This window comes from Pseudochaenichthys georgianus, chromosome 14, assembly GCF_902827115.2.
Source record: "Pseudochaenichthys georgianus chromosome 14, fPseGeo1.2, whole genome shotgun sequence".
Classification (NCBI taxonomy): Eukaryota; Metazoa; Chordata; class Actinopteri; order Perciformes; family Channichthyidae; genus Pseudochaenichthys; species Pseudochaenichthys georgianus.
This window is the reverse complement of record NC_047516.1, coordinates 29426790-29454106: the sequence shown is the minus strand read 5'-3', so window position 1 is coordinate 29454106 and position 27317 is coordinate 29426790. Positions and strand designations below refer to the sequence as shown.

Genomic DNA, 27317 nt, shown 5'->3' with positions numbered 1-27317 from the left:
TACACTCCTTCTGAATTGCACATTTCATGCCCCAAGAAGCTACGCAGAATGAGTAGGGACTGGGCGCAAAGCAGTTTCTGAATCCGGTCCGGCGTGCCGACGACAGCTATGCCTGTGCTCACCGACTGATCACAGTGCTTTACCCGGACAGCACTGAATGGTAGCAGCTGAGAGACGGGTGCGGAGCGAGGGTTGCCAAACCCGGAGGATTTCTCACGGCTCGCGGACTAGAATGCTCTTCTATGTATATCCCCATAAACGGATGACAACCTCTAAACCATCATATACAGAAAACGTTCACTTCTGCATTTGACGTGGTGCTGTTATTGAGGGTTCTTTTCTAACGGGGTCCATCATGCAGGTGCAAACTGTGGGCCAACGTTACTGAAATGACTTGCTCGGCGCTGACGCATTTGACTGTGTCATGCCAACTCCGCAGTGTCAGATGCCATTTTATTCTGCGCTATCCTAGAACCTGGAATTCCAGCATACTGGGCCTGTTGTGTAATTAGAAGTTCGTGAGGCAGTTGCAAACAAGCTGGTGCAATGATAAGCTACCCTCGGCCAGGCATTGTGCGCAATTGGTACTAAAGTGTATGGGTCCTGCTGCGTACTCCAGCCCCCGGCTTCCACTTGGAGAGGTGTGCTGCTGGGCTACAGCTCACTGGCTGTCAGCTTCACATCTGGACCGCCTGGGTACCGACAACTGCGGCCTGTTCGGACTGTGCACTCCCTGAACTTGTATGTTTACTGACTGACATCGCCTCGGATGGTGTCGTGTTAGGGGGAAGGAGTGCATATTTGACTGGGATTTGACGTTATCGGTGATCCACTGGAACACCGTTGTCCAAAGCTGGACTGGCTGACTACTCAAGAAAAAAATGCTTATCCAGTTATGGATTTTGCGTAACGAAGTCACGCATTTTTAACGGCAACGCTAGGGTGACATTGCAGTCTTCTCACCACATCGGTTATTTCGTCGTCCGTAAAAAAAATAAAAGAGTGAAAGTCGATTACTGTCCGTCATACGTATCAACGCAGTGGGATTTATACGTCTGGTCGGCGTTCCCCCCCACCCTTCCCGCGGTGACGGTTATGGGTCGGAAGCGGTGTGTCGGTGCAGATTGTTCCAAGATGGCGGCCGGGTGCTGCGGGGTGAAGAAGCAGAAACTGTCGGGATCGCCCGGGTCGGGGTGTCCTGGCGGGGTGGGGGCGGGAAGCGGGGTGGCAGGAACCGGACATTGTGGCTCGGAGTTGGGGATTGGCTCCTCCGCGACCGTTGCAGCAGCGGCGAACGTGAGCAGAGCCAACGGCCTGGGGGGACCCGGGGGTAACGTTAGCGGCAGCAGTAGTAGTAGTAGTAGTGGTAGCAGCGGCACGAACGCTCTGTCCCCAGTCCCGGCCGGTTACTCTTCATCCGGCCTCTCCCCGAATCTCAGCTCGGGACCCGGTTCGGGCAGTGGAGGCAGAAAAATGGTTGTCTCAGCGGAGATGTGCTGCTTCTGTTTCGACGTGCTTTATTGCCATCTGTACGGATACCAACCTCCGAGAACACCCAGGTTTACAAATGATCCCTAGTGAGTATTTTTCTCTTTTGTTGTTTTGCAGCATATTTTTTGCTCATTGGTATATTCTCTCAACAAATATATTTTGCGGCACAGTTCATGTGGTTGCCTCTGTATTCTGCTTCAGCGTTGAGGGCACAAACTGTCACATCGAAACAACATTGTATTCATATTGAATTTAACGTTAACTGTTCGCGATCATGGTTTAAGTTGGAATTGTGGGCCTTGTCGGCACTGGCCTAGCGCTACACTGAGCTAGCATTAACATTACAATGAATGATTTGAGAATATGTTATAATGCTATGATACCTAACACACCAAGTGATGTACATGAGGTGAGGTATAACAAACTCGTTGCTATTCGGCACTAAAAAACGTGTTGCTATACTGTTTGAGAAACACAGGCTTTAGCTAACGTTAAGCCTGTTTGCTACACGCTAATATTAGCCAGTCACTAACACTCAACGAAAGAAAGGGTGGACCGAGTAAGATAACGTCGCTTATTTGTTCGGTTTAACCAGTGCCACTTGTCACTTACAATAGAGTACTCATGCCGCAAGAATGAAATAAAAAAACACATCAAAAACTAACATTAGTATTATTTTATGTTGCCCTCAATGAACTCTGGCTGCCATATACCAGGCTAAGCTTTGTTAGCTACAAGCTACATTATCTTAGCAATGGAGCTAACCAGAGCTTGTGGTGATTCATTTAATGGAAAATGTCCCTCTGGTATAATGGACAGATGACCTGTTGGATAACTGAGACGTTATATAGCCGGTTTTGCTTGGTAAGTTTACGTTACTGTCGAATTTAGCGACACTGACGTTAACCGAGTGAAACACTAACCAACAAAGAAAATGTGGTTTATTGCTTAGCAATAAACATCCTTAAGCGTTCCGTACGGACAATTTAACACACAAACAGTACTGTCAGTTTTAAAGATACATAAAAGTAAAAAAAATACAAATGTTAAGTATTTAAATGATTATTTAAACACTTTTCCATTTTTGTGTCATTGGAATATTAACCATACAAGGTATCGATGTATGTTTCCTGCCCGTAACCGTACTCCTGCGCCTTCCACTTTAACATTCCGACCCCACCTTAGAAATACCTTTTTTATTTGATGAAATCGTTTGACTTTGCTGCAGTTTTACTTAGATTTTGAAACTCTGTAAAGTAAATATTTGGAATTGCAATAGCACGTTTACTTTTCCGGTGTATTGCGGGAGAAAAAGCTGCCGTCATTTCAAATGCATATGACGGTTTGAATTTGTGTGATGAAGTAAAAAGTTCCAACTTTAGGGTGATTTCAGTAACATTTTGTATTTTAATGAAACGATCCATCATACACTTTGTATTTGTATACAATTCATTCTCTTTCTAATAAACATATTCACATCAAAGTGCCCTTTTTGCATTTATGGTTAAGACTGTATGACCAATGGGTCTTTTTAAAATGCTACTTCTGACAGGTTCACATTTTGAAAGAAAAACAGTACACTTGAGAGCCTTTAATTCGATAAATGTATCCCCAAAAGATCACACTAACGTCTCTATCTAGGGAGTTAATATCAGACATTCCTAATTCTACACATGGCTATGTCCATACATTAATGCACAAGTCCACTTACTTTTAAGGCTCAGTTCCAATGTCAACTCAAGGCAATACACCTTAAACATAAACTGATGTCACCTCTGCAATCTGGATTACTGCCTCATTGCAAGAGGGTCTCAGGAGAAAAAAAAGCAAACTAGGATTGTAGTAAGCAAATGCCCACCACTGTTTTGAGAAGCTCATGTCCTTCATTCGGGGGCATTGTCAGATTGAATTATTGAAGTCCTCAGAACAACTACAACATTTGACATAGACTCTGTGTTCTGTAAAGTTAGCTTGTGAACTAACATGGGCCTAAGATTATGAAAACTCAAATTCTTTTTTAAGACAGTTATACTATCATTTCAATTTAAGCCAATTTTGGAACAAGTGTATTGTTTACCTACCTACCTTAGATGTTGTTGGAATATATAAAAACAGCAAGTATTATTCTCTCAATAGAGACTCAAATGATAAGAACTGTAACTTAATATACGCGCAAAGGTCGATGCCTCAAGGACCGCCAACCCAGCATACAGTTTATGGGAATTTGCATCATTTTGAATGCAGAAGACCAATGGACCACGCTAGCCAGTGACCCTGCTACAGGTAAATTAGCATAACCAGTCAGCTTATTTAGCTTGCTTACTTCAATAGTTATATAACTTGATAAGGCAACTGTAATTGTTATTTAAATTTGTGTAATTTTATGTTTGTTAACATGGATACAAATATCATAATCTTTCATTTTGATTATGTGCAAAGCTAAACTTACAACATTACAATTCAAAGAAAAATTGCTAGCTAGCTATCAGGTTACTCATTAATACAGTACATGTTATCTTATCCATTGTGCTACTGAATGGATAACACTAGCAATTTTTTCTTTTAACCCTGTACATTCCTCTTTTGAGAACACCAGAAGACAACACCTTTCCTCACTGGCAGAGAAGGAGCAAAGATCCTCAGGAAATGCAGGGTGAAACATTTGTAAGAGATAAAGGGTTACAGCGGTGAACATTAGTCATGTTTTTTTTTAAACTATTTTGCAAATATGGGCTGTAAAAGTAATTTTATTTGGCTTTGTAATTCAAGTTATTATTTAATTACTGGTACCTTACAATATCTGATCTTGTAATTTTTTTTTGTTACACATTTGTTTTATGTGTGAAGAAGCTAAAAATAAAATTACAAATTTGTTCAAAGAAAAATTGTCTCATGTATGTTTCCCTTTGTAAAATTTGACTTTTTACAGCCTTTTTAAAAGTATAGGACTTGTAGCTCAAGATTTAATGGATTGAACAAGTTAAACAGTGTACAAGTCAGTGCAGTTAAAGTATTGGTTCTGGTATTGAAAATTCACTGAGGAAAATCTGTGAGCTAATTTTTTTCCTTTTTCTCCTTTCTCTTTTACTCTTTACACATTTGCATTTTCAATATTTTAGTGAGAGAGAGAAACAAAATCACAGAGTTGCTGTATCAGTACAGAACATGCAGAAGCTCCACACTGGTTTACTTGAAAGAGACAAAACAAATGTCAGAAAAATAATGAGTTAAGATAAATAACCAAAATCTCTCTAGTTGTACTGATTGTCTTTAATGAATTACTTACACAAGTAACTTTGTTTAAGTATTAGTGGCGTTATGAATTTTAATTGGTGCACTTAAAACTGAACTGATGCTCATATAAAGGGAACACTATTGGATAAAGAGTGGAGCCCTGCAATGGTGTGTGACTTGGCATCTGAGATCAAGACCTTCGATGGAAAAGTGACAATAAATCAGTGAGTCAGATTAACTGTTGTGACACTGCACTTCCTTCAGTCCTCTGCAATACGCCGGCCAAGTGTGAAGTGGATGAACGGTTGTCGAGAAACTTGAAGGATATTTCTATTAACAAACTGAGGCTAATCCATTTTTCGTTAAATACCTGGAATACATAGTTAGATACTTATAGATCTATTCCCTGTTATGCACACTTTGCTTCTGATCCACTGGGATACCTACCAACAATTTTGCAACTAGGTATGTCACAACTCAGGACATTTAGTATTCAAAGCAAATACTAGTACAATTCAGATTACATTTTGAGTCTTCGGTAAACACTAAAGGCCATGATAAATCCCATGTAGTGGTATAACGGATCAAAATTCCCTATTAATATATATTATACATTGCTGTAAAAACGATTCATCCACGGTTCTCGCCAAAAACGGCGTAAATCAATACTAAAATATGGTTACTGCAGAAACCCAATACGGTCACGTTTCAGTATCTTGACTTTTACTTGGTTCCGAAGTGTCGGTTCTCATGACCTCTCTAGCCGCAACTAGTGCTGCCATCCACAATGAGGATCTATGAGGAAAAGTTGTGGATAGTACCTGTCCTTTTTTAGTACTACCTCAGCAGAGATTCCAAGCGAGCTGAGCTGATACTAAAAAGTGTGTGACTATTGCCTAGTGTAAAAAAACCTTCATCTGTTTTTGACCTTACAGAAATGTACATCCGACGTGCACATTATTCAAGTTAACCTCCTTTTAACATGGGCCCTTCTTCTTTTCTTTCAGCCCGCTGTTTGTCACATGGAAAATAGGCAGAGACAAGCGGTTGAGGGGTTGTATAGGTACATTTTCTGCCATGAATCTGCACTCAGGACTCAGGGAGTACACCCTTACCAGGTAAGAGAAAGGCAACGTTGTTTTTATGTTTCAAAGCTTTAGATCAAAATAAACAACAAACCTATTGGAGTCAAGATCAATGGCATGGGCAACTATGTACCAACAGTAGCAGTTAGTCAGAACTCATTGTTTGCCTGTACATGAGTGCAACAAATATCAATGTTCTGTTTCTTATAGTATTTACTTTGTTCTGTTTCATTCATGTAGCTTGCAGTAACGATGTGTGGAGCGTGTGTCTCCTTTGATCCCAGGTCCTGGGGCTTCAAAAAATATTCAAACAAGTTATTAAAGTCAATAATTAGTTTTTTATGTATTAAGACACATTGATATGTTTACTGTATACCTGTAAGCACTTTTATATTAAAGTCAGACAAACTACACTTAAAATGTGCCACCAACGCAATCTTATTTACAGAAGTTGATATAGATATGTTCAAATCATTTCAATAATGACATTTATATGTATTTCATACAAGTCTATTTATTCTGGATGACCTGAATGAGATCAAAAGGACAAGCATTGACACAGTCAATTGTAATAATATCTTAACTATTACTGTAATGTATGAACTGTTATAAAACTGTTTTAATTCAAAAATGTTGTAATAAAGAGTCCTTGTGTAGGTTTATTGGGATGTCCAGACACAGTGACATGGGTTAAACCCGCAATGGTGGACAATCAGACTGGTGGGTTAAACACCAGTTTGGCACTACACGGCTTTGGTGTACAAGTGTTTAAATTAAATATATGTTACTGATATTCAAATGTCACGCAACCCCTTACAAAACACGTCATTATTTTCAGTGTAAACGGGGCCCTTTTTTTCCACAAGCATTTTTGTCCCAAGGGTCAAACACAGCTGTCCAAAACCTGTAAACACAGACAGCTGCTTACTGTGTACAGATACACACAATATAAAGAGCCGAGTCCATGCTGCGGTTATACTGGCCTCCGTATGTCCATAGGTCATCTACATTAGAGAAAGGGCGTCCTCCATCACATGTTGGAAATGTACCCTCAATTTAACAACAGTTTTCCGAGTTTCTTAATTCAATCCAATAGTGTTATCTTCTATAACTCTTTTCAGAATTGCCTCTTGTAATAGATGGTTTCTTTGTGCTTTTATGTCTGCAGTGCCCTTAAAGACAGCCGCTTCCCCCCTATGACAAGGGATGAGCTGCCTCGCCTCTTCTGCTCAGTGTCTCTTCTCACCAACTTTGAAGACGTCGGTGATTACCTTGACTGGGAGGTAAGGGACTTGGTTTGTTAAAACAATTGCATTGAGAAGTGTTGTTGCTAAATTGCTCACATTTTTTGCTATTAATACACAGCAGTCCCTCCATATTTTTTGAGGTTGTTAAAACAAAAACCAAACAAATCTTAAGCCTAGTCAAATTCTAATCATGAAGTTTGAAGAGGTGGCAAAATGTAACATTTCAGCATGTTAGTTTTACAAATGTACCTTTGTTGGATAGAGAGATTTATGGGGTTAAAAATGTATTATGTCCTTGTGATGCATGTCTTGAATTCTAGGTGGGTGTTCACGGTATTAGGATAGAGTTTTTCAATGAAAAAGGTTCAAAGCGCACCGCCACCTACCTACCAGAGGTTGCAAAGGAGCAAGGTGAGATCTATTTTAGCCCCTAACAATCCCAGCCTCATCTGCTTTTTTAGAAAGATAATGTAGATGTGGATCTTTCTAAATGTGTTAAGATTTTTAAAACTTTTATTTTATCAAGGTTGGGACCACATTCAAACCATAGATTCCTTACTACGAAAGGGAGGTTACAAAGCTCCCATCACAAATGACTTCAGGAAGACCATTAAGTTAACCAGGTAAGATTACAATCTCAACATTTCATCTGATTGATGCACACAATCCTGTATGCAAGAGTTTCGCCAGCCAAGCAGAATTGCTAAAATTGCATATAAAGCTTTTAAAGGACGTGTGTGTGTGTGTGTGTGTGTGTGTGTGTGTGTGTGTGTGTGTGTGTATATATGCATTATATACTTATAGGGGAACTCCACAGATTTTTGCACATTACAGTCTATTTATAAGTTTTAGGGATTGCTACTATGTGAAATAAGTTGTATTAAGACTTTTATGGCTTCAGAGCCATGTGAAATTCCATATATGTGACCTGCTCCATCGAAATCAGTCGCATTGACCCGAAGACACATTTTGAGTTGTATACACGGTTGGAAAGAGGAGATTCCTAGCTTTCTAATGATATCAGGATTGTTTTTGTACTCCAAATATTAAGCGAAATATGTCACATTATATAATGACTGTCACAGAGTCCTCATTTTGAGAAAAAGGCCTTTAAAGTTTCCTCTTCTCTGGAATCCATCGATCTGATTGATTATTAGTGGAGCAAATGATCAAAATACTACGGAGGGAAGATATTTTCGTTTGGAGGGGAAGCTCGCGAGTGTGTGTACGTGTGCGTGTGTGTGTGTTTGTGTATTTTTGCGTTTGTGTGTATTGTGTTTGTTTCCCGGGGAAAACCCTCACAAGAAACACCGGCTGTTGTTGTGCCTGCTGTGGCGTTAAATGACTCCGTTCCCCGCTTGTAATTATGCCGTTACAAGCTTCAAAGTTATATTTATCATCTGAATTTGCCGAAACAAGTTTAATATTCTGAAAGCCAAGACTCTGTTTAATTTAAATCAGATGAAAACAAACTGTAAAGGATCCTGCCGTGTTATCTATGATTACTTTACTCTTACGTTCATAATGTCAGCCGGAGGGAGGGGGGCGGCGCTGCTGGAAGAGCAGAGTGCGAGTGAGAGGTGCCTGTCTTCGTCCCTTCACAAGCTTCAAAAATGTACTTATCGTGTGATTTTGGAAATAAAAGTTTCATATTCTGAAAGCCAAGACTTGGTTTGTTTAAAATCAAACAAAACACCCGAACCCTGAAAAAATAGTTTTTTACGTAAATCCACGTTTATTCTGAAATGAGCCGTTGCGACTTCCGACTGATTTCGATAGAGCGGGTCACATATTGCCTTAAGTGATGTTACTTGAGGCAACATCGGTTGGGGCTGATGACAAATTTGATTGCAATTAGGGCATCCATTTTTAAGCATTGCTAAGCTCACCACTCAAAATGATTGCAGAGTGCTGCGTTCAAATGCTGACCGTTGCCTTGGTTGCGCTGACCTTTCAGAATGCAACCAATCAGATAACAGTTGTATGTAGCAACGCAAGCTAGCAAAGGAGGTAACCATAGAAACTAAACCTTGCGAAGAGCAAATCGCGTATCGTGTGTAGAGGAATGCACGATAGTAAAAAGACGATATATCTGGTACTATAGCTGTATCAATTTTTAACGTTAGACTGCCTATTGTGAGACGGTGCAACTCAACGTCTGTGGAGTTCTATCTTAAGGAACAATTGCATATACATGTTTGCTGTTCTAAGCCCAGCATCGACAGTAGGTCCTGTGCTTCGGTGTCAGTTGCTGACCATGTGCCTCTACCGTTTCGTCTCGTCCCTAGGTACCGTAGCGAGAAGTTGACAATGGGTTATGCAGAGTACATCGCCCACCGCCAGCACCATCACTACCAGAACGGCATCGGGCACCCGCTACCACCCTACAACCATTATTCCTGACAGCGAGCCGCATGACCAATCACTGGACCTCTCCGCGGACCTTTTCCCAGGAGATCCCGCCCCCTCCTGGTCTAGCTATTTCTACTACTGTACCATTTTATGATGATAGTTTCCGTTGCCATGCTGGCCGTCTCCCAGACGTTGACATGGCAACGGGGTGGCAACGAAAGCATAATTTGCTCATGGCAAGAAATCCAAATTTATTTTTCTTTGCCCATGGTTACGTTTTTGCAGCATATGTATACCAATATCTATAACCCCCCTATTCATTACATTTTTGAAAATGAAACCAATATTCGATTTTATTAATCTTAACGTCTTTTCAGCAAACCTAATCAGGTGTTTGATTCTGTGGATGGAAGGAAGTCTCTTACGGTGGATTGTTCTAGCGCGTATATCATTTAGGCTTTGCTAAAAATGTATCATTGTCTTAGAAATTATTCTTTATTTTATTCTTTATCTTACTATCCAGGCCATGTAGCAAGGCAAAAAACGTAGTTTTCAAAGACTGAGTCGTCTCTATTCTGATTCCTCTCAACAGAGAAAACCCGACAGAATTGACTGTTGAGCTTTATAAACTCTTGTAGTGTCGTAGTTGGAACTATATATTGGGATCTGTATTCTCCAAAGTATAGATAGTAGGATTGTGATGCCCTTTTGCTGGTAGTGTTAATCGTTTGAGCTCGCAATCGTGTGTATATTTCGGTGTGTGGATATATATATATTTTGGTCTTCCACAAAATGGAGAAACCAGTGAGTGAAATTTAGAAATTTGATTTTAACCTAAAGATTCCTTAAAGATATTTTTTTGTTTTTGGAAACCTCCCCTCTAAGTATTTGTAGTGTTTTGTTGTCCCGTTTCTTTTAAATTTTAGATAAATGTGGAGGAAGCCATTTAGTGGATTTATTAGTTATCTATTCAAAAATGGGACACAAGTTGGTCTGATTTCCCTGCATTGGAATGTGGGAGCAGGCACAACTCCCTTTGTCCCTAGATTAAAAAAAGTGCATGACAAATTTCATTTAAATGTACTGTCTGCTGAAGCTTACTGGCAGGGAGTCACTTGTCAGAGTCACGCTTTAAAAAAAGCCATATTCTCTTTTTACTCCACTTTTCTAAAAGTCTTGTTTAGCTCCAAGTTTTTACATACCAGTTAAAGGATTTTGGGTCATCTGAATGCAAACTCACACCATCACTGAATGCTAGTCAAACCCTGTGGTTTCAGTCATCCGTCTTGTATATTGCCCGTGTCGTCGTGGAAACATTGTCTTGCCTCTTCAGAGTTTAGCTAACCATTTTGTCACTCGTTCACGAAGTATGATGTATTGAAACTGTCATTTTAAATGATGACGCACCAGGTGAGCACAAAGGAGGTGTGTGTGATTCACCCGTCTGTGTCCTTTAGATGTGCATGTGATTGCGTCTTTTAGAAGCTGATGGAGTTGTTGAAACCGCACCTCCACCGTTCTCTAACACACTGCGAGGACTGGAGATGTTTGTTGTGTCACTAGGTGGGAGCAAACACTGTTGAATTAGTTTGAGCAGAATTCGTGCCCTTGCTGTTAAAGTCTATAAAAAAGCCAGGGCTTTGTTTGAACTTCAGAAGCCATTTCCCATCCTACTATCAATCGTGAGTCACATCCACACACACATTAGGCTAGTTGGATTAACTTTTCTAGAATGTCTTTGAGGGTCGTGAGACGCTCGCTTTGAGTTTGGCGTTCAGTTCTGCCAACTGGAATTTTGTGAGAGGTTGTCGTTACTTGACATGTTTTTTGTAACAGCCTTTACTAACTGACAGGTTATTCTTTCTTTATGCAAAACATTTCAAGGGCTTTTGGCACTCCATCCACAGTAACCCGAAATGACCCAGATTTAAGTTGTGTTGCCTTAAACTAATGACTTATTAAATGATGGGCCGACGGATGTTGCTCTGACTGTTCCGCTGTCCCGTGGTTTCCCAGCTCCCATCTTCACACCACAGTGTAGGAAAGGGCCTTTCCTCACTTGAATGCTAATACTAAGTTAGACATATGGGGGCTCCTGTGTGCCTGCAGTGTCCTGTTAGCTCTCCCAGCTGCTGGTCCTCCATTCTTTACGATTTTGAAAGCCCCACATAAACACATTCTCTTAAAATAATGTCGGGGCTCTGTGGTGTCGTTTACCTTGGTGTGTAAAAACCATGGGAACACCATCTCCTTGTTAAATATACACTACATGAGAAAGAGGAACAGTCACGCCTTCATCCCCAGGCCCATTTAACACAGCACAACCTGAATTCTTCTGCTGCAAAACCAAATTGACCATGCTCTTTTACATATATGTCTTTGTGTACACATGCAATGTATTCAGTTGCATGTACGTATGAGTATGAGACCTATGGTTTTATCCATGATATGCTTGATCTATGGCTTAGATGCTCTTATTAAACATTAAGAGATTTAAAAGACAAATATGGTGCTATCAGACCTCATATTGGGGTGGTCACGCGCTCGTGACGTCATGCGGACTCATCGATCATATCATACTTTAAAGATGCTGCATGTAAGATTTTCTCTTTAGAGTGTCGCCGCGAAATGAGTTATAGCGGCGCACTGTTAAATACCGGAAGATGTGACCGTAGAGCGGTAGAGAAGAATCTGTGCTTTCGTTAGGGCGACTTCCCTATGGGAAAAACAGAGTGATATTCTTACCCATATAAGGAAGAAGGAAAAGCCCCCACAGCAAACCTAGGGGCTACTGAATGTACTGTTAATGGTGGGGTATTGAGAGAAAATCCTACATGCGTTACCTTTACTATCCTTGATATATGCAGATCTGTTCAACAGGTGTTTTTTTTCCTTCTTCCTAGCAGTGCAAGTCAACACCCCTGCAGGTTTGAAAGGACAAGAAGCCATTCGAAGCCCCCCCCCCCCTTCACCCTAGATTATTCCCAACACTGTGGCCTGACCTCACGGCCAAGATGATCAAGGTTATGGGTCGATGGGTAGATGGTGGCAGTATTGGCATCCGTTCTCCTGGAATATTTGGATGCTGCTTTCTCAGAGCACTTCCTCTGTTTTTCCTTTAGCTGCTGAATGGTTTGCCCTCTGGGGGTTCAAAGGCGTAAACACCTCAAACTATGTTGAAGGTATTCATCTCCTACGATGGGACGAAGAGCTAATGTTTTACGTAGAACGTGCAGAGGAAAATAGTCCCGCTTCTGTTCTGATTTATCTGTTTAAAGCATCGATACCTCATGGGATTTAATGGAACGGCATTGGTAGTTCGTTGTAGCAGATTGTGTTTTGGTTCCATACCAGGGTTAGAGTTCGGCCTCAGCATTCCGTGTGCGTTCGCTCTCATATTTCGTGGAATGCTCAAGCTCGTGTTACCTTCGTATGTTCGACTGAACCAAAGATGCCAGCGGCCATGCCCACATGCTGCTCACGGGCCTGGCTTCCTGTCCTTTCAAAAGACACCCCCCCCCCCCCCCCCCTGCAAATTGACAAAATGTTTTTCTGTCTATTTTGTTTTGTGTGTGTGCAATTTCTCAACTGTCTTGTCATTGAGTCTCTCTGAAGCCGTACGTGGCATCACGGATGGTTGCAAAATTGTTGTTACTTGTTTTGTTTATTATTATTATTATTATTAGAAGTAGTATTAGTATATTATTGCTATAATTTACAAAAATGAAAATCCCATGGTGTGCCTCCTAGCTTTATGGGTTTATAAACGTTTTTTTCCCTAAAGACCAGCAGTTATACTTTGTATAAAAGATGGATTTTTCCTTATTTTTTATGCCATTAAAGATGAAAAGCCTGTTTTCGTTACTCTGGACCCAGTAGCTGCACTGGTATACAATCGCACTGATAGATGAATATTAACAACAAAAAAAGAGAATAAATGAATCAATAATGATAATGATGAATGAAATAAGAACTACAATAAACTTGTGTTTGAAGCTTTTATATTAAAACAAAAAAACATCATAAAAATAAAATGACTGTTTTTGTACATCAAAAATAAATTCTTTTCAAAAGAATATTTTGGATCTAGTTTCAAAATTATTTTAGTGGTTTTCTATGTTCTGAGTTTCTGAGACACTAAGACGTGTCACTGTACAAAAGACTTTCTGTTGCAGTGGCCTGATGGCTGGGAGGGTTGCCTGGTGTAACGCCTCATACCAATTATTTTTATTTTCCTTTCGATTTTTTGGATCTTTTTCTTAAGTACATTTAAAAAAAAAAAAAAAAGTTTATGGAATATTAAGAAAATGGGAACTTTGAATCTATCCCCTGTAGAAATAGACCCTTCCTCCTTTCCTATTGAATTGCTGTTATTGTGACAAGACTTGAAACGGGCATTTAATATGATAGTATGACTCCAAAAGAAAAAAAAAACTAAAGTGTGGGCAGGGTTGAAAGAATATATATAGACGAGTATGAATGCAATGGCTGTGAAGATAATGTAGTTTTAAACATTGTTATTACCGTTTAAATCATTTATTCAATAAAAAATACAAAATCAACTGAAAACACATCGTGTCATTTGATTATTTTTTTTGACACATCCACACATAGTGTTTGCTATTAGTGTGTTTCACATTTAGATATGCGTAAAACCAATGTGTTCATTTGCTAAGGAATGGTATGGATTATGTCAGTTGCACACTGACTTTAATACTGTACATATATTGTGTTCAGTTTGCTTGATTAGATTGGGATAAAATATTCAAAGTGTATGGGAGTCATTTTGTATGCCAAACTTGCATCAGAGGTTTTAAATTGGACTTTTCTACTAAATATTTTAATGAAGGCTGTCCTCAGTCTATACATTTCAATCGCACCTACAGAATTAAAGTAGAGGTGGACAAAAGTGAGAGAGTACGGAATACATGTTAGGATCTTTTATTTGTTTTGCATTTTTATGAACAAAGTTGAACTTTCAGTATATGCGCTAACGTAGTGTAATTTATTTTGTACACTTTCAATTGGACATGTTTCTCCTCTGATTTATTCTTTCTTCTGCCTGGCAGAAAAACTGAAAGTTCAACATCGTTAATCGACGTTTTGACTGGACATTTCCACTTGTTTTAACGTTGATTTTATTCTAAACATTTATTAAACAACATTTTATTTCAAATGTTTTCTGAATGTGTTGACATCATTATTGTCATTCAATGTATTCTCGACATTTCTTCTTTATGCTCAACATTTCCATTTTATTCTCGACATTTCCATTTTTTCCAGACTTTATTGTTTTATCGACATTCCTATTTACTGTAAACATTTTGACTTAAGTCTCGACATATCTTCCTCTTCCTAATTGTTCTAATGCTTGAAAAGAAGGTTTAGAACAACTTGCTCCTCATTTGTTCTCCTTATGCCTGGCCCTAATACTCTCTGTTCCCTATCTATAATTCTGTGAGATGACCTCAGCCGTCACACCCTTTTTATGATATTAGAGCATGCAGGGCACATGCTGTGGCTCGGGGCTAAACGAGACTGCTGACCGATAAAGATGCCATTCAAGGTACAAAAAGAACAGTTATAAAACATCACAAAAGTATGGTTTAAACTGAACAAGGGAGTATTAGTTACTGAAAAGTAATGTGACCGCATCAATAGAACATTATTAAGGATCGTCATGACAACTGGGGCAACTGCATCTGCTGAAGAAGATCATGGGATCTACTATATTGAGCTTGCAGGCCCTTTGTATGCCCATTTTCAGGTTCATATCTGTATCTTGTGTCTCTACTGTGACATGTTTACATGCTTTAATGTTCAAAAAGGTCTTTTCTCAAACTGTAGGACAGGAACTCCCTCTGGAGGGAACTTTGGGATTTTAGCCTTTGCTAACATTTACATGTTACACTACAGGAAAGGGTACAAGAATAACAGGGTGTCTTTATCATCTTCATTAAACATTTTGTACAGAGCTCAAGTGTTGACACAAATAGCTTGATGTTGGGTTGGCTATGTATATTTTATTTTTGATTCTCCTTGCTTTAGCTAAGTTTATTTCATGGAAATCAACAATAAATGTAGCAACAACCTGTTAAGGTCAAATAATTGTTGTTTACTTAGCCTTAAATACACTCAGGGTTTCCAGTAACTTCTACAATATGTAATTCTAGTACTAAGACTGCTATAGGAAGTCAGTCAACAATGATTGTATCTGTGGGAGTTTAAAGAGGCTCGCGGTTCGTAATAATCAAGTTGTTATTGTGTATTTACATTCACAAAAGCCTATATAACACTACAGGAGAGGTAATACTCCAAAAAGCAGAATAGGGCCCCTTTAAAGTCAATTTGTTTTTGTCTAACTTAAACACTGTAGCTGACTTCCACCAAAGTGGTTCAGCTTCTTCAAAAGTGATGTCACAGCAGGGTGCAGAGGTTCAACAGACCACACTTCCTTGGGCTAAATCATTTTCTATCAGTGCTTTTTGGGCCGTACTGGTAACACATGCAGAGCTGCACAAAGTGTGATGGTGACTGTAATAAGGATAAGCCCCCCCCCAGCATGCCTGACCTACGTCTCTGCAAGTTCTTTCCACCCAAAGCGCTGAGCACCGAGTCCTCGTCTGAAAATACATCGCTGCCGGTTACATGATATTCAGGGCTTTAAGTGCTCAGAAATAGTTCAGTCTGCTGCTGGAGTAAAACACACACACACACACACACACACACACACACACACACACACACACACACACACACACACACACACACACACACACACACACACACACACACACACACACACACACACACACACACACACACACACACACACACACACACACACACACACACACACACACACACACGCACGCACACACGAACGCCACTGACCAGCACTTTGCTTCCTGTGCTGAGTCTGCCTCTGGGCCTCCATCTGGCTGAATAAATGAACTGCTATTACACCAAGTCCATTTTCAATTTCCATTAAATTCACTTCATTTCACCAGGCATTTATACTGCCTTGCCATTTGTTATAACGTGTCAACCATATCAGTCCCATTACCCTTCACTTGCCCGAAGCGGTGATTGTGTGTGTGTGTGCGTGCGTGCGTGTGTGTGTGTTGCGAGGGGCAGGGTAGGAAACAGGAGAACAGGTAAGTGCTTCCTGCCGCCTCTCAGCTCTCCACATCCTGAGTATAAAATGATCCTGTGAGGTTTCATTATTTGAATTTCAAGTACATTTATACCCAATATTCCCCGGTGTGTTTATGCATCCACGACAAGCTCTTGTGGTAAAGAGCAGCATACTTAAACATGTTTCTGCTCTTAACCCACCTTGAGGGCTCTTTGCCACCCCCCCCCCTGCGTGCCATTTCCCTGAACATGCCCACATATAAAAGACTTTGATTTGATTTTAGATTTCCGGATACAAGTTAATACTATTGGTAATTATGTTATAAATGATTTATCAAAATGTATACTTAGGAAGCATTGCGCTATAACCTTTGGTGAGTCCATGACTCAATCTTTCACTTTCAATTGTAGGCAAATTATATTGAGTCATTCTGCATTCTGGGAACGGGTTTTCCAGAATAGCCCATGTCATGGTAAACGAAGGCAGACTGAAGGAACAGTTTTAGATTTAGATATTATGTGCCAATACATTTCAGGGGAAATGGGAATGATCTTAAAACTGTACAATGAAAGTGTTAATTAAGACAAGGGTTTTAAAAATGTACCATGAACATAGTTAGAATATAACAAGAAGCTTAATATACTCAATGAGAACTGAAATAACTTTTATTGTCAGTACATCACACACACACTCAAACTGATAGAAATACAAAAGTCTTATCCCTTCTTTACAGTGAAGTACAGTATTATATGCTACAGTAACATACACACTCATTCCCAACACGTGAAATGATATAAACCATTACTGAATGGCCAATGCTGGTTAATACTTTCTCACCAATGGCTCGTCATTTAATGACCCAAAGTGACTTCATGCGGACCCAATGATGATGCGTTTCTGGGCACTAAACTGAACCTGGGAGTGAATTCAGGTGCCTTGTAGATAAACTCAAAGATTGAGCAACAGATTTTTTCCAAGTGTCCAATTCCAGGATAAATGCGTATTTTGTCAAGATCTTCTCCGTCTCGGCAAACATCAACGATGCAGTGACGGTCATACCCCAACAAATATGGTTTGATATAAAAAACCGACGTCCTTGGCGAAGGTAGGAACCCCCCTGTGTATATCCATGTATCGTCTTTCATATTTTTTGCATGTAATACATCCTTGTGTCCCCTGATTATCACAACTGGAATGATCTGAGAGGGCTGGAGACAGAGACGCAGAAAAGAGGCTACTCGTGATGTACATGTGGGAACAGAGGGACAACAGGAACACATTTTCAGTCATGACAACACAGAGGTCATCATACATGACGGTCATCATACATGACGGTCATCATACATGGCAGACATCCGACTATAAACAAGCATTCACTTTTACAACGTCTCACATACACAATCTTTTTCAGAACACACTTGAGACTAACAGAAAAAGGCAGCTTTACCAACGTATGATATAGCAAAACTAGTAAAGAACTCAAAGTGTAACAATTGCAGATTGGTGACTTATTTCCTGTCTTGAAAACGTACAAAAAAGGCAGCTTGAGAAATATACTTTAAAAATTCTTCTTTCCAAAATTGTATTGTAAAATAAACTCCACGATGCTTACTACCAGCCCTAAAATGCATATTATGTTTGTGCATGCAAGTATGAATGAATGTACTGAGCAGGTCTCCCTTGAACAAGAGATCAATGATCTCAATGGGATACACCTGGATAAATAAAGGTTTGAAATGAAAGTACCACACTAAAAGAATGACACATTAATCCACTGGCCCTGAAATGCTCACTTGCTTCAGTAAAACATTGGTAAGTCCTAAAAAGATGCATTAAAAATGTTGATAAAAAAGAAGAAGAAGTCTCCGTGACAAGAGCAGACATTGGAGAAAGGCTGGGTCTGTGTGAATCCTAAGGGACGTTTAGTCGACTTTCTTGCTGCGCAGTCGGAGTGTGTCCAGTAGAACCCGGCTCATGGAGCCAGTGTGCTGCGAGAGGAGGGTCAGCACCTTCCCGTGAACCAGGGTCAGCAGGGTCTGGTGGCCCGTGGCCAAGACCCGGTACCAGGGGCCGTAGAAGGGGTCGGACACGGCCGGGCACAGCATGTTGTTCAGGTTGACCTCGGTCGCCTGGGAGACAGAGGCAGACATGTTCATCATATGATGCTAGTAGCAATCAAATACGTTTTACTACCATGGCTGAGTTCAATTTAGTGTTCTTTGCTTCATAAACATTTCTTTAAGTTAACGGTAGAAAAGACTTGGCAACTAAATATACTCAAAGTACTGTTTATGCTGATTGGTCCATTTCAGAATAGTATATATGATATGTTTTAGAATGATTGATCATGAAAGTGTTCTCAAAGCTGGTGAAGGTGCAGCTAGTTTGAATGGCTTTGTAGACTGCAGGGTAGCTTGTGGATTTACTCCAGGTGGAACTAAAGTCTGATTTAACACTGGATTAGATTTCACATCATTCATCCAGATCTGTAAAGTAACTAAAGATATTAAATACATGTAGTGGAGTAAAAGGACACAAATCACCTCTGAATTGCAGTGGGGTAGAAGTACAAAGTAGCACGAATAGAAATACTCAAGTCAGTCCCTCAAAATTGAACTTAAGTACAGTATTGAGTACATCTACATAGTTACTTTACACCTCTGGTCCATACCAAACAGTTATTTGAGTCAATTATAAATGTAAAAATATGAGAATAAAATAAATATATTATATGATGATGATATAATAATAAAAAAAAAGACAACGTCGTTATGTTTAGTGCACTTTTACAATCTACTAAAAACCACATATAAATATTTAATATTAAAAGTATATAAACAAAAGTTACACATTCATAAATAAATACATTTAAATATGTTATAGTGCACTGCCACAACCTACTGAAAGCTAAACATAACTATTTATTATAAAAAATATGCTATAGTGCATTTCCACAACTTACTGAAACCTAAATACTTTGACACGTTCAACATTTGGGTAAACTATATTCAATAAGGCAGTCATTTAGTCAAAATGGTCCAAGTATATAGAAGGGAAAGGCCGTAGTGCGAAACACAAAACAAGGTCATTATTTTAACCCGGAATGTGGCCCGATAATGGTTTTATCTGGATTTCCTTGTTTCCATAAACATCACAAACCAAAGTTGTAAATGTAAATAAATGATGATTAACTTGCCGGCCCTTTTTCTGCCCCAACCAACATCAAACTGATCCCCCATATTTCAGCTGACGGAGAAGAAGCCTGAGATCTAGTGTCCAACCACACTTTAAAAAACTAATCTCGCAAGTGCCTTCACATGAAAGAATGCTTACTAAAAAGAGACATAAGCTAAATAAAGCCTGTGGACTTTGGGTTATCATTAGGCAAGCTCAACCTCTTGCAGGGAAAGTACCAACATCTGCCAAGATTCAGATTAAATATACATGTTTGATATTTACTCAAAATAGGTTTCTGAATTCTCAATATAAAACTCAATCGGACAAGTTAACAGAGCAGAGAAGTCTCATGAAGACCGGAGTTTCAGAATAAATGCCGACATGAGGTGTGCATTAAGTGAAATGAAGGATCAAAAGACCTACAAAACAGGTCCTACAATCTGATTGGCTGAAAGGGGAAACGCACCAAGCTGCTCTCAATGCTTCATTAGGAACCAAAGGGTGATGTGAATAACCTGCAATCATTTCAGAGAGCGAGACCTTTCTTTGAAGGAATTGGAAAAATAAAGGTCGGTAAAAGTGACTTTATGTGAGAGTTTGATACTCGTGATACTTCCGTGTACTTTTGCACACAATGTTGCAGCCAGGCAGACACCATTTGGCCCTTTTGCATCCCCTCTATTAACCTCGGGTTCCAACTCAAGTGGATTTACACTTCTAATTGCTGTTCAACTCAACGTGACTCACTCCTGCTGCTGCCTCTACTTTCTATGTACAGCGGGGTGGACAAAATAATTACAAGTGTCAAAGAATAGGATATGTAACCAGCTGCGAAAATGAGACTTGAGTTCTAAAGAAAGTCATGAGAATGCAGGAGCAGAGCTGACGGGCCCGTAAACAGCCACTGGTGAAGCACTCTGGCATCGTATAGCCGGAACAGAAATCAACATGGAATACAACTAATGAATGAATTATCCATTCATTCAGAAAAAACAAACAAGGTGAGGCATACAAGAAAACTCAAGACCGTTTTAGTCTAGCTTTTAATTCATCTGTATTTATCCTTCCATCCATTACATTCTCCTTACTTCATGGTATGTTGGTAGACTAAGTCCTTTCTGTTTTTAAATACTGTATGTCTAATCCTGCCTCTGGTGTTTCCTCACTGTACTGTGAGCAGATGTTTCTTTAGTTCCTGTTTTTTTATGTATTGATCGTTGTTGTTGTTGTTGTTATCGAGTCATTTATGGTCATGTAGTGCTTTGTGTGCAGATGGAGGAAGGGTTTGTTGTATTGCGTGAAGCATATTGTGTAACATTTTACTTTTAAAGTCTGAAGTTTTTGTAATAGTTGTGTAATTGTCTTGCAATTGCTTTTCTTACTGTGATAAGTGAATTGTAATGTAGAATTAAATATGCTTATTCTAATACAGAGGACTTAATGAAGCTCGTTTGTACTGGTTTGCTACATAAATATTCAATCTTCAAAATTAAAAAAGGAATTGCAATTCAAGTGTATTTTTTGAAATCGGCATCAAACAGGCACGAGCTAAAACAGGAGAATACATTCCAGTATGTCATGCAAGTAGTAGATACACATGACATTGAATGAGTCAGTATCAGCCCTGAACCAAAAGCAAGAGCCTGGAGGACGTTCCAATTAGGCAGTGGAAAAAACATCCAAATCCCACACTAGCATTTAACGTGTTTTGAATCTGCACATTTATACATTATTTAAGGAGGTGCAATCATCCAATGCGTAACAGGAGAGGTGTATATGTATTCAGATGTTATGTGTCTTGTTCTTTAAACCGATTCAGTTTTATTTATCATTCAATCACAGTTTTCCTTTGCTTGTTTGAGCCGCTGGAACAACTGTGCTTTATATGCGCTGTCGAGCTCTTGCAGCCTATCATTCGGCCAGGTAGGGTCAGTTATGTCTCCGAGGGTCCAGGTCATAAGGGCGAGGCATTGGGATCGCACCATTCACTCATGTTCTCTGCATAGGGACGTATAGTGCTGTGCTGTAGCCAGCCAGCAGAGGGCTCCATCTTACCAGGCCGAGGAGCTGCAGGAAGAGGAAGTGGTAGAGGAAGAGGAGGCCGGTGGAGAGCAGAGCCCACCACATGTCCCCCAGAGGCTCCGGCTTGTACACACCTGCAGAAAAAACAACCTCAGTTATGTAGGTTAAAGAGAGAGCGAGCGAGCGCACAGAATGTGGCAGCTCTGGCCCAGCTGACCTCCCCGGTGCTTGTGCTTTTGCAACACGTCAGTCATGTCAACAGATGGAACACCCTGCAACCACGGTAACAGGATGCAGTGTATTTTCCTGTTTCCTCACTGCTGCTAGAGAACTACCAGGGGAAGACATTACATGTGCACCGATTATGTCAGTTTGAACAAGAACAAAGAAGGCTTCCTTTTGCGAGGCTCCAGTGTTACGTTGCTAATGGACGATGAGGCGCTTCATGCAGAGGGTGGATTACTGTGATGCGCCCTAGTTACATTTAGACATGACATCTTTTGTTTAACCATAGTTAAGCACTCACAGGAATTTCCCCCTGTACCAACGTGTTTGTAGCGTGTCTTGCCTACAGGGGAGGTTACTGTAAATGCATCTATATGTGCAAAATGAGCTTTCCAGTTCATGCACATACGTCTTCATGTTGTAACGGGCGAGAGCAAAAGCTGTTTGTTTGGAGGAAACGGATAGTTACGTGATTTAGGAGAGCCGTAAAAGACACAGCAGGTGCACTGACTCAAACACCTTCAACTGAATGGAATTCATCCAAAGATAAAAAAGGTCATGGTAGCCTTGTGTGGTTGGTACATGAGAGGTATTTCACCTTGAGTTTCAGACAAACATGTCGCTGATGACGATGACCTAATGTTTTATTTATAAGAACAATATATGCTAGGGGGGTAGGACCAGAAATGTTTTTTTAAGCTTCTTCTTGCCCCTGTTGAACATGACAGACTATCTGGGAATTATTGGTTTTTTTTTGTACTTTGTTATAATTATTAATTTGAGTGACAAAAAAAAAAAAAGAGAATATATATATATATATATATATTATTGTTGTATGTTTTTGTTTCTGACATGTTCAATAAACTGACTAAACTAAAAAAAAACTAAAAACTAAAGTGTCAATGTGAGTGGAGAGGTCAACACTAACCTCCTTTCCTGAACAGGTATAGAGGCACCAGGTACAGCATGGAGTGCTGGATGTAGTAGATCTCCTTCTCAAACGGCAGCTGAGGAGAGAATACACCATTACACTTCAAACGACCCACATTGAGCAGAACATTTGCTTATCCAATTTGCTTATAATGTATATCCTTTTAAAGAGGCCCTTTTGTTGCTTTCCCCCCTATCCTTTAGTGTTATATAGGTTTGTGTGCGTGTAAATAGTGTGCAAAGTCTCAAATCCCAAAGAAAGGAGTTGTTTTCCTTTGCATGCTGAATGACGTATTTCTAAGAATTGTATCATCGCATCTAGTTTTAAAGGTCACCTATTATTACAAGTGTTGTATACATAAATATGCGTCCCTCTGTGTTAATAGATCTGGAAAGTTTCAGGGAAAGTTCATTTGTATTTAAAGCAACAGACACGTAGTCAGCTCTTTTGAAAACAGAGGGGTTTATGGGAAGCTACAATGCTCGATCAGTTGGGTATTTTGAGCCAATCACTGCAGAGACATGTTTTTTAAACATCTGAAACCTAAATGATATTGTTGAAAGAGTATAATAGGGGACCTTTAAGAGGTCACACTCAGCAATATAACAATAACTATAAATATATTGTTTTAAAAACACAAGGGTCCACATCACAACGTTGTGGTGTAGTTGATTCAGTTTTTAGATTGTTTTGTATGCTATTCCATGAAACTTAGGATCACGTCTTTGGTAAACACCGTACTTAAAAGATATCTTTTTTTATGTTTAGAGATGTAACCGTCAATCAACTCATTGAAGAGTGATTTGATGTATGATAGAAACACTGTCAGCCACACAGGAGGGTGGATTAATACAATTGTCTTTTAACATTTATTTTCTATGAGCAATAAAGTGTATTTTATGTATTTTTCACACCCTTATGCATATTCCCTGCACAACATGCGGCAGTAACCGCTCATAACCATCCACTGTACGGCTCAGACACAGAGTGCAGAGTGTATTTAAAGTTATCATTATAGTTATCAGTGTGGACGGACATTAAATCAGTGTGGGACTTCCTGCACTCTGTCTGCGCCGCGCTCTAATGCACTGACCTCAGAGCAGCATTAATATCCGGCGCTGGCTGCAGTTTGAACTGTGCTCTGCATGAGAGCAGCGCTTCAGTCGGGGTCTGTTGAGTCATTTCTATCCATTATTCTACAGCTAGCGAGTAGAGTTATTAGGGAGCGTGGCATCAGAGAGCGAAAGCTAACCTAAGATCAGGGCCTCAGACTCAGGGGAGAAGGAAAATGAAAACCACTTTAGCAATAAATATACCTTTTTGGTTTAGAAGAAACCATCTGCACGACTAAGGATACTTATTATAATGGTATAATCTATAAAATGATACCACTACTTTTTACATTTTTAATACAAATGTATAACTCAAGTAGATCTATGAGAGTATGCTGTCTCTTTAGTCAATTCTGTTGAAACTCCTCCTTTTTAGATCTGTGGTGAAGACTATTTGAAAACAGCACTATTACATTATGTACTATTGACGCTATAGGGCACATCACTAGTTCTGTGCAGACATACTTCCTTGTTCAAAAAAGGTTCTTTATCAAACAGGGAAATAGAGTTATGACAGGAAGCCTTTGCTTTTCTTTGGTACGAGCTGTTCTGTAGTACGAACATTTGATCTTCACAGGGATCATGTTGGACAAAGCTCAAACCGGCCAAACTTGATTAAATGTAAGCAAATATACTTTCGAGTGCATTATCTTCTGCATCTGGGGCTCGTCTGCAGCTGTCAGTGAGAGCCTTTCAAGCAGCCAGCGATTTCCTTTCGTAAAAATAGATTCCCATCATCAATTAAGCTTTGCCCTTGAGACCATATTTCCTTTTCCAAATGTTTGAATTTAGTTCTTTAGATTATTTTCTTTGGAGATGCTAAATGTACTGAAACAATCATAAAACTGTCAAATGTTTGAGAAAGAGAAGATAAGTAGTCATCTTAAACATGTCAAAGCTAAGGGATTTAACTTGTTCCCCTGCTGAGCTGTCATCAAAAAATAAGTATCTGGACTATGAAGACACCTCCACTTCAGAGACAGAACAATGCATCAAAGAGTTTTTAACGGAGATTTTCCAGTCCTAGTTGCTTACCAGTCTAGTGTTGACTACAGGGAACATTAATGCCAGTAGTGCACCATTCAGCATGTGGACATGCAGCCTGTAAACACACAAGGAGAAAATGAGTAAGCTAATAATAATAATATTAAAATTCACAAACATCTCACATCCTCCATCACACCTGCCAGGAACATCTTAACACCAAATGTCCACATTGCACGCACCATTACATTATCGACATGAGTTTGAGTTAGTGCTGATATAAGCACAGAGGGCCAGGTGGAGGACGGTGTGATTATGTTCAGAGCTGCTGTAAGCCAATCAGAGCGCTCCCTGATGCTGTTAGCAGCAGCTGTCTCTCCTCCTTTGGCGGGGTGCGTTCCTAGTGGAAGCGTTGAATGTGACAAGTCAGGTCACAGAAGGCACAGGCAATTAGAAGCTTTTTCTCCAAGCGTACGTTTAAGATTCCTGACGTTTTTAACAACCATAGAGTACGTTTCTGTCATTTATCTGGTTACTCTGGCTATTCATCCATTATTTGCCTGAAACAGAGGATTATATTCATAAGTTTTGTCTAGAAAATGTCAGAATAAAGTGACAAAATGTCCATGAGAGTTATTTAAAGTCCAAGGAGATGTCTTTAAATGTGTTATGTTATTCCAAAAATATTCACTTTCAAATGCTTCAAAACCAAGAAAAGCTGAATATACTTTACTTGAGAGTCTGAAATCAGCATTTCTGCATGAACAATTACTCATTAATGATCAGGCCTTTTAATGTACCGGTAGTTGCTGGTTATGTCTCTGTTGAAGGCCAGATCATTGAGTTGAGTACAGCTCCAGCATAAATGTAGATATAGCCAAGTCTTTAGTTGGGGCACATTCTTCAGTTGCTTCCATCTCACTCTCTGTTCACCACACACACAGCCTGTCTGATCCTGCAGACAGTGTTGGGGGTTTTGGTGTGGGATGCTTGTTCAGTTAACTTCTACACATTTATTTTTCATCAAAAGTTATTGTTATAGCTGCCGTGTCCAAAAGCCCAGGAGCTTATGTGTCAAAGTGCTTATGTGTTTGCTCTTTTGTCAAGTGAGCCGAAATGACTGTTGTGACAGCCAAGGTCAGTGTGAGAACTGTGGAACTGTGGGAGTGTCAGTTAGACTGAGTCCCGCTGTCACTCCGGACCTTAGAGGTAAACACGGTCTACCTTATTCAAATACACCACCACTGAGGCTGCAGCCACACGAGGAAGATAACGCTCGTATCTGCTACAGTTCTCTATCAGATAGACCAGTGGTTCTCAAATGGGGGTACGCGGACCCCTAGGGGTACGTTGGAGTACTTCAGGGGGTACGTGAGATTTATTTTATGTTAATGAAAAAAAGTAAAAAGTAATGCATTTAAACAAACTACTAATAGTAGATTAACTACTTTATTCAAAGGTTTACAGTAATTCTGGATAATAAAATGGGAAAATAAACGGGGTGCTCTCTTTTCCTCTCCCTCTCCTGACAGCCCGTCAGTCTCGTGCAGCTCGCTGTACCTGTCTAACCGGCCTAAGTGACCCGACAGTAAATAATACATATATTTATAACTAGTTTAACTAGTTCCAGAGTAGCTAAGTGTGTTAGGTCTAACTCTTAGTGTATTTAATTTTGCTCCACTCAACGGTCCGTCACAGCGGCGGAGCTGTGATCATGCAGAGCTGCGTGTTCTCTGTCAGATCTCTGATCTCTCTCTAGTTAATTGACTGCCTGCTTATCAATAAGCGTTGCTTGGCAACGGCGTGTGGCCGCAAAGTATAGTGCAGCATTATGCATTTGTTTATATGAGGGGTCAAAATCCCATGCTCATAAAATGCTCATATTTGTTTCTCTTCATTCCCCACGCCACAAAATAAATAAATATACCAATTTTAGCAAAAAGTAACGGGGTCATCTTGTCTAGTTTGATGGATGTGGTCTCCATTTGACCTGCTCATAGAAACAAAGCTTACATTCCTGAGGCAATTCTCATTTTTCATGGCTCCACTTCAAATAAAAACAACAATAAGACATAGTGCTACTCTTGGCCCACAGGGGGCCATGTCTTTCCAGCTCGTCCCTATCTGTCTCTATGTATCTATCTGTGCGCTCATGGAGCCTCCTGCATCTTTCCCCCCTTCTTCTTGACCCTCTTCTATCCCAGGTGTGAAAGCCTCATCTCTCTCATCATCTGAGAGCTCAACATCTTAATCTCCCTGAACTATCTGGTACAGAAAATGTCTGCTTCAGTTCCGTCTCCTGCAACAATATTGAGTCAT

At 39.9% G+C, this 27317-nt stretch overlaps 2 protein-coding genes across 3 annotated transcripts in view; one reads left to right on the top strand and one right to left on the bottom strand.

The window, feature by feature from the left end:
- Positions 1 to 13980, top strand: ammecr1 (AMMECR nuclear protein 1). Of its 2 annotated transcripts, XM_034099910.2 has the most exons (6): positions 4 to 1577; positions 5733 to 5843; positions 6979 to 7093; positions 7378 to 7468; positions 7584 to 7680; positions 9346 to 13980. In XM_034099910.2, the coding sequence occupies exons 1-6, from the start codon at positions 1096 to 1098 to the stop codon at positions 9458 to 9460; spliced, it is 1011 nt and encodes a 336-aa protein (XP_033955801.1). In that variant the 5' UTR covers positions 4 to 1095; the 3' UTR covers positions 9461 to 13980. The 2 variants fall into 2 exon arrangements, with proteins under 2 accessions (XP_033955802.1, XP_033955801.1); XM_034099911.2 differs by lacking the exon at positions 5733 to 5843 and having other exon boundaries at positions 1 to 1577.
- A 3214-nt stretch (positions 13981 to 17194) lies between these two features.
- Positions 17195 to 27317, bottom strand: part of LOC117458443 (transmembrane protein 164) — a 33204-nt gene continuing 23081 nt past the window's right edge. Inside the window, exons 3-6 of the mRNA XM_034098919.2 lie at positions 25050 to 25116; positions 22900 to 22978; positions 21780 to 21880; positions 17195 to 18676 (exon numbers count right to left, since the gene is read on the bottom strand). Coding sequence (XP_033954810.1) covers positions 18470 to 18676; positions 21780 to 21880; positions 22900 to 22978; positions 25050 to 25116 — 454 coding nt within the window. The 3' untranslated portion in view covers positions 17195 to 18469. The remainder of the gene's footprint in view (positions 18677 to 21779; positions 21881 to 22899; positions 22979 to 25049; positions 25117 to 27317) is intronic.

What these genes read in the sequence shown, in the direction of transcription:
- ammecr1 (XM_034099910.2), top strand. Translation starts at nt 1,096, where the DNA reads ATGGGTCGGAAGCGGTGTGTCGGTGCAGATTGTTCCAAGATGGCGGCC. An exon ending in GTGATTACCTTGACTGGGAG is followed by an intron (nt 7,094 to 7,377) that starts GTAAGGGACTTG and finishes CTTGAATTCTAG; the next exon opens with GTGGGTGTTCACGGTATTAG. An exon ending in AAGACCATTAAGTTAACCAG is followed by an intron (nt 7,681 to 9,345) that starts GTAAGATTACAA and finishes TCTCGTCCCTAG; the next exon opens with GTACCGTAGCGAGAAGTTGA.